Source organism: Arachis stenosperma, chromosome 9 (assembly GCF_014773155.1).
Source record: "Arachis stenosperma cultivar V10309 chromosome 9, arast.V10309.gnm1.PFL2, whole genome shotgun sequence".
In the NCBI taxonomy this organism is placed as follows: Eukaryota; Viridiplantae; Streptophyta; class Magnoliopsida; order Fabales; family Fabaceae; genus Arachis; species Arachis stenosperma.
In genome coordinates this window covers 126850354-126858568 of record NC_080385.1, presented here as the reverse complement: position 1 = coordinate 126858568, position 8215 = coordinate 126850354, and the positions used below count along the sequence as shown (strand labels likewise).

Sequence of the window (8215 nt, the reverse complement as noted above, 5' to 3'; positions counted from 1 at the left end):
TAAAACATACTAAAAACATACTAAAAACAATGCCAAAAAGCGTACAAATTATCCGCTCATCAGCGATCAAGGCACCCATTTTTGTAACAGGATTGCTGAAGAAGCATGGGATCATTCATAAAATAGCAACAGCCTACCATCCTCAGACTAATGGACAAGCCGAGGTGTCTAACAGAGAGATAAAGCGCATTTTACAGAAGATAGTCAAACCTCATAGAAGAGACTGGAGCACCAGACTACAAGATGCACTCTGGGCATACAGAACAGCATGCAAAACACCCATTGGGATGAGTCCTTTTCGCTTAGTCTATGGAAAGGCTTGTCATCTTCCAGTTGAAGTGGAGCACAAAGCTTTTTGGGCAGTAAAGGAATGCAACATGGGATTTGAGAAAGCCGGAGCTGAAAGGATGTTGCAACTGCAAGAATTGGAGAGCCTTCGCCTAGAAGCTTATGAAAACTCAAGACTGTACAAGGAGAAAATGAAAGTTGTACATGATCAACACATCAAGAGAAAGGAGTTCCAATCTGGGGATTTGGTCCTTCTTTACAACTCTAGACTGAGGCTCATGCCAGGCAAACTGCGATCAAGGTGGGATGGTCCATATAGAGTCGAGAGGGCTGAGCCGTACGGAGTTTTCCATCTAAGTCACCCTTCAAGCTCTGAACTCATCAAGGTTAATGGACATCGTTTGAAGCTCTACCATGGTGAGAAGGCGACGAAAAACAAGGAGTTAGATATCTTCCTCCTGGAGGATCCACTCGCAACTGAAAACTGAGCTACTGAAGCGTCCAACTTAAGGACGTTAAAGCAACGTGCTAGGTGGGAGACAACCCACCACGGTATAATCGTTCCTCTTCTTCTCCTTCTCTTCCCTCATCTATAACTCTTCTCCATACTACTACCTATATCTTGCACCTCATCTGCATACTGCATTTACATAAAAAAAATCGTGACGCGACCGCATCATTGACGCGTCCGCGTCGCAAGTGGATCCGAGAGTATAAGAAAGTGAACAGAGAGTCACGCAGGAGCATGGCTGGAGGCGTGCCTTTGGCACAAATCATCACACATGACCGCGTCGCTGACGCGTCCGCGTCAAGTGCAACATTGGCCTCCCAAGCGTCCGCGTCACTCACGCGGCCGCGTGCCCTAGAATTCGACGTAAAAAGGGTGCACGACCGAAAGTTGTGCTAGAGTGGTGCTGGATTAGTGCTGAACGCACAAATTCTTTCCACGCGGACGCATGGCTCACGCGTCTGCGTCATATCCTTCTAATGGCCACTCACGCGATCGCATGACCCACGCGATCGCGTCACCCAAAATTTGGCAAAAATAAGAAATTTGAACAGAGAGTTGTGCGAGCGCGAAGCTGCCCTCGCGCCAGTAGCGTAACATGTGTCACGCGACCGCGTGACCGACGCGTCCGCATCGATTCATTTAATGCGCATTTGCACGAACGCATCACTCACGCGTCCGCGTCGCTTGCGCCGCACAGCTTATCCTAATTTGCCACACATCTTATCTTTCTCTTCCCCAAATCCTACTTTTTCTCTTCCCTCCTTCTTTCTTTCTTCCCCTTTCTTCCTTCTTCCCCCCTTCTCACTTTCTACTTTTTCTCTCTCTCACCACCATTATCAAGGTTTTTCTTTTCTTCTTCCCTCGTTACTTTTCTATTCTTCTTCTTTATTTATGTTTTCTTCTTCCTTTTTCTTTCTTTTTACTTTCATTGCATATGTTTTCTTTCTTTCTTTTTTATTGGTGTGGAAATTTATTTGATCATTGTGGATTGTTGCAAAATTGTTTGGCAATTATATTTTTAAAGGGTTGCTTGCATGTTCAATTTATTATTTTCATTGGATTATTTACCATGCATGCTATGTGTTTGTGAAAAAGCCCGTATGGCATCATGCACTTTTCTACATTATTCTATTCTACTATTCAATGCTTGCTTTTCACAAATTCCCTTTACTATTTTATTAATTGAATTTAATTGTCAATATAAACGTGATAATTTGTTACGAAGTGATGCTTGATCTATGCTACGCATGCCCTTGTCGGCATGCCAATAAACATCTTGCATCTACTTACCCTACCGTGCACTTGTTCTATTCCCTTTGATGAACTTTTCACATGTTGTCATGACCATGTGTTCACTTCATTCATCTTTACCGTGCACTGATTATCCCTCATTCAATCCCCTTCCTTGCTCTATCTCTTTAGATTTAATTTACTTTCTCTTCCCTTTTTTCAGGATGGACACCAAGAAAGGCAAAGAGAAAGCTACCCCTAAACCCACAGCAAGGAAAGGAACGAAGAGAGCATTAGTGGTAGAGCCTTCTTCAACTGCAGTCAAGCCCTCAACAAAAAGAATTAAAAGGATTATCAAGGTTGATGAAAAGGAGAGAGCTTTCCCAGCAAAGAACACTGCACGATTTCCAAATCGCTACTGTGAGCAGATGTTTCCTATTCTGGCAGCTCGTAATTACAACAATGAACACCTTCTTATCCTTCCGCCTCATATTGCCGAATTTGTTGAGCCACAAATTGCACAAAGACACTGGAGATTTTTACAGAGACAGCCACGACAGGTCAATCTTTCTTGGGTAGTTGAGTTCTACTCCAACTTTCACCTGCCAACCCTGCAGTCTGTCTATATACGTCAGAAGCAAGTCCCTATTACAGAAAAAACCATTCAGCGAGCCTTAGATCTTCCACCTGCTCCAGAAGGATTGGACGCCTTTCAGAAAGTCGCAATCAAGCGCCAGGCATACACCTTTGATTGGGACGCTGTTCTCAGAGTTATTGCTCAACCTGGCAGCAAATGGATCTTCGGATACCATCATTCCCGTCCTAAGTGAATCTCGACTTCTGCACTTACCTTAGAGGCTCACGTATGGGCACAGATCAAGTCCCATTACGTCTTTCCGAGTATTCATGAGTCCTCCTTCACCACAGACATGGCCGTGCTACTATGGTGCATCCTCACAGACCAGCCTCTTAATTTACCAAGACATATCTGGAATGCTATGGAACATGTGCAGATCGCGGGCAACCTACCTATCCCCGCCTTGGTCTCTGATCTTATCTCAGCAGCCGGAGTATCCTACAGAGCTGGAGACACCAAAGCCATTCTTCCACGGGATGATCAGTATGTCCCTAACGGGAGATATCTTAGGCCACAACTTGCCACTACTAGCCAGTCCACAGAGGATGTTGCAGCTCCTCCACCATCTACTAGTCAGCTGCTGCACCAAATACTAAAGCGGTTGGACCAACAAGAAAAGAAAGCAAAGCTCCGAGAGCGCCGTACCCACGCCGTTTCAAATACCTCAAGGAGCTACCTACAGGAAACCACAGACCCCATGATAATCCAGACACTCCGGACTCCACTTCTTTCACCAGCACAGGGAGCCACGACGGCCTCGACTATGGAGACACTGCCACCAGCCCACCACTGTTCCTGACAGATGGCACCGAGGTCGGTGCAAATCCTAAGTGTGGGGAGGTCGGTCAGTACCCGACTTCCGGAGGTAATTTTTCTTCCCTAAACACCAATAAATTAGGATATTTAGTTAGTTTTTCTTTCTTTTGTAGAATAGGATAAATTACATAGTAATAGATTAGTTGCATGCATGTTCTACTTGATTGAAAAGACAATAAGTTTCTTCTAAAACTCTATCTTTGGAACAAAATTTCACTAGTTTTAATTAAAACTCTTATGTTAAATTTGCTTGAAGTTGTATTTGGAACATGATTTTTAAAGCTAAAGAACACACAACTTGTGAGAATTGAGCCTTTATGCATGGTTACATTATTTAACCATATTTGTTTTATTCTTGTGTGTTTACTTCTCTATGATTGTAACCTATATTTTGTTCCATCCTATATGTCTAATGTTTAATATATTTATATGCTGCATATGATTGAGGTCATTAATTGTTTAGCTCACTTATCTAAACTAAGCCTACCCTTTCAATTACCTTTGTTAGCCACTTTGAGCCTTTAAATCCCATTTGTTCTATAATTTACCACATTACTAGCCTTAAGCGGAAAAACAATTATATACCCCAATTTAAATCTTTGGTTAGCTTAAGTTAGAACTATGTGTGCTAATTGAGTATGGGAAATTGTGGGAACAAAGGATATTAAGGGGATATGTCATGATAATATAATGGGAATTTGGACACCTACTCATGTGAAACTATAAGAATAAAAAAAATCTATGTGCATTGATAAGCTATGTTGATTTTGAAAAAAAAATTCAATAAATAAATAAGGGGACTAAATTGCCCCAATGTTGAGTTAAGAATTCAAAGATCAATGCATGTATGATAGAATTAAAATAAACAGTTGATACATGAGTATGGAATGTGAAAGAGAATTCTGGGTAGCTAGGTACGAACTCCATAGTTATATAAAATATATAGGTTATGTTAGAGTTTGAGTTAATTAAAGATTCAATTTATAAGCTCACTTAACCATATATGTATCCTTACCCTTACCTTGGCCCCATTACAACCCTGAAAAGACCTCATGATGTTGCATTGGTATATTAAATATTGTTGATTGGTTAGGAGAAGAACAAAATTTAGGGAGCATGATTAGAGAATGATAGAGTGATTACCCTATACACTGGAGAGATTAGAATATACATACATCATCAGTGAGGGTTCAATGCTTAAAATTTTATGTTCCCTGCTTTCATGAGCTACCTTCTTGCATTTTTATCTGTTCTTACTGTATGAGAATTGAATTAGTGGAGCTTGATTTGTAATTGTTTTGAAGAGCTTATTTATTCTTGATCAAGTGGACAAGAATCATATAGTTGCATTCACATATATAGGTTGCATTGCATTACATGAGTTTTTACATGTTCCTACTCATTTATTTTAGCTCCTTCAACTAAGCATGAGGACATGCTAATGTTTAAGTGTGGGGAGGTTGATAAACCACTATTTTATGGTTTATAATGTGTTTAATTGTGTGGTTTTATCATGATCATTACCCACTTATTCATATAATTAGCATGCATTTATATTTCCTTCCTAAAATTATTACATGATTGAAAACTTACTTCCTAGAGACTTTTACTTAGGTATTTTAATTCTCCTTTATCCTATTCGATGTCATGATCTATGTGTTAAGTGTTACAGGCTTTATAGGGCATGAATGAATTGGAGATTGGAAAGGAAGTTTGCAAAAATGAAAGGAATACAAGAAATTAAGGAGATGACCAGCGAGGAGTGACGCGGCCGCATGGCTCACGCGACCGCGCAAAAGAGAGGAAATCGCAGTGACGCGGCCGCATGGATCACGCGACTGCGCAGATTGGAAAAGCATAACTGACGCAGAGGCATGGACGACGCGCCCGCGTGGGAAAGCAAAACACCGAATGACGCGTCCGCATGAATGACGCGACCGCGTGGCGTGCGCGATCTGCAAAATTTCAGAAGTCGCTGGCAGAGTTTCTGGGCCGGATTTCAACCCAGTTTTCGGCACAGAAACACAGACTAGAGCCAGGAAACATGCAGAAATAGGGAGACACAATTCATTCTGCGTAATTTTTAGTTTTAGATCTGGATTCACTCCTCCCCTAGGTTTTTCACTCACTTGAGAATTCATAATTAGGATTGGAAGATTTTGGCTTTAGCTTTTGAGAAGAGTCTACCTCCGGTACTAGTCATCTTATTTTGTTATTTACTTTTTATATTTATTCTTCCATATACTTAATCCCTCTAGAGTTGACATTGGATTATTTCTACAAGTTATTAATATAGACTATTTTTATTTTCAATTATTCCTTTTATTATTATTTATCATGTCTTCTTTTATTTTCACCATCAATTCTGTGAAATTTATAATTATAATGAGTGAGTAGTCCCATGACTTGATTGGGGATGATTGAAAGGAACCCTTGAGTTGAATTACTCAAGAGAGAAATTATAATTGGATTTATTGTTGAATCACCCTCTAATCATTAACTCTAGTCCTTCCCAAGGGAGAGGATTAAGACTTATGACTAGAAACAGATTTCCAACTTGCTTGACTTTCCTTTACCTAGTAAGGGTTAACTAAGCAGAGCAACTTCCAATTATTAATTAATCTTGAGAGTATTTCAACAAGAATAGGGCTTCCAACTAATCTACCCCCAGTCAAGGCTTTTATTTAAAATTAGTTAAATTCTCTAGATTAATTCCCTGCTTATCAACTAAACCATTTTTGTAAACGCCCGATTGATAAAATAGCACATCTCCTTGCAACTCGTTGGGAGACGACATGGGATTCATACTCCCAGTATTTTAATTTTCAATATTGTGACAACCCCTTTTAAATTGATAAGTGGATTTTCGGCTAGTTAAGGACTGTACTTGCAACGTGTCCATATTAATAAATTCTTAACTCGCCAATTTCTGCCACGTCATAAGGCCAGCTGACCTCTTCACCTTACATGGAGTATAACTCAGAGCTGTAGAGCTTCAAATAATGCGCTCCTAATTACATTAGAAAGTAGGCATCCAGAACTTTTTAACCATGTATAATAGTCTGTAGTGTGCATAAAATTTGAGAACAAACAATAGGCATCTTTGAAGCCCCAAAAAATAAGCTGGCATTGGCAACGACCATAATCAAAGGCGTTGTTCACGATAACGCCAGCGACCTCTGACAGCATGACATTGTCCTCTTCAAAGGAGCATAACTTGAGCTACAGAGATTCAAATGATGTACTTCTAGTTGCGTTAAAAATCCAACATTCAGATCTTTCTAACGATGTATAATAGTCTATGGTGGAAATGAAATTGTAGCTCAAACAATAGGCATCTTTAAGCCCCAAAAACACTCGACAAAGAAAACGAAGGCGTTGGCAACTTGATTGTGGCGTTAGCAATGCCTTCCTTTTCTCAACATGAAAATTGAAAATCAAGCATAAAGAAGGTGTTGGAAACTTGATTTTTGAGTTAGCAATGTCTTCCTTTTCTGAACGTCAAGGCAAAAGAGCAAGCATAATGAAGGCATTGGCAACTTGATCCTAGCGTTAGCAACGCCTTCATTCTCTCCTTCAGCAACTCCAACCTTGAAGGATGACAAAGGGCGTTGGCAACTTAACCCTGGGCGTTAACAACATCTTCCCTTCCTTCAGCATCAAGGGTGTTGCCAACTTGAAATTTGCGTTAACAACGCCTTCCCTTCTCTCAGCATCAAGGGCATTGCCAACTTGAAACTTACGTTAGCAATGCCATCTTAAGCTCCAGCAACTTCAACTCCTGGAAGCTTTACAAAGGAGTTGGAAATGCCACATCCCAAAGGCGTTGCCCCAACAACGCCAGCTCTAGCTACCGAAAGGAAAATTCTGGCGTTGGCGATGCCAGGCTTATGAAGGCATTATCCTCGATAACGTTCGCGATAAGTAGAGTTGGAAATTCTGCATTCGTGTGTATGCACACCCTATCATGCATACGCACAAAGAAAAATCAGGTAGGCATGCGTATGTAGGAAGCAGAAAGCGTACACACAGGGGTGATTTATTACAATTGTGCGTACGCACGAGTGAACATGCGTATGCATGGAAGACGTTTGTTAGTGCCAGGCCTCTCAGAGTTTCAAGTCCAACGAAGCCCATCCTGAAAGCATGATTGAAAGCCATCCAAAGTGCTAGAGAATTATTATACATAGGTGGTACTTTAATCTAGAAAAGGGTCTGGGGGTTCCCTAGCTGGGATTACTCACATCACTCTTCATACTTTGCTTGTACTTTTCCTTTAGTTTATTTTCAAATTTTGTAATTTTGATTTCCTTTTGTAATAAGAGCCATGATTCACTAAAATCCCACTTCATTAGGGGGAGGAGCTCTATTTGATTTCAATATATTAATGCCATTTTCTTTTTCTTAATTCAAGTGTTGTTATTTTAAGAGAAAGTCTTTGAGCTTCATAGATCCAATTACTATCGAGAGAGGGATTGGATCTACTTGAATTTCATAATGAACTTGAGAAAGGAGTTATGAAATTCAGATTGAGACTCTTCTCTCATAATTCTCTTGATTGATAATTCCTAGTTTGGTACGTGATATATAACCACCTTGAATTGATATCCTGTGAGTTGTGTGGGTTTAGATTAGTGATGAGCGGATAATTTATACGCTTTTTGGCATTGTTTTTAGGTAGTTTTTAGTATGATCTAGTTACTTTTAGGGATGTTTTCATTAGTTTTTATGAT

The 8215-nt window shown here is 40.2% G+C and overlaps 1 protein-coding gene across 1 annotated transcript; it reads left to right on the top strand.

The window, feature by feature from the left end:
• The first annotated feature begins 377 nt into the window (after window positions 1-377).
• On the top strand, window positions 378-776 carry LOC130949915 (uncharacterized). The gene has a single exon (XM_057878514.1). The coding sequence runs from the start codon at window positions 378-380 to the stop codon at window positions 774-776; it is 399 nt and encodes a 132-aa protein (XP_057734497.1).
• Window positions 777-8215: the final 7439 nt, after the last annotated feature.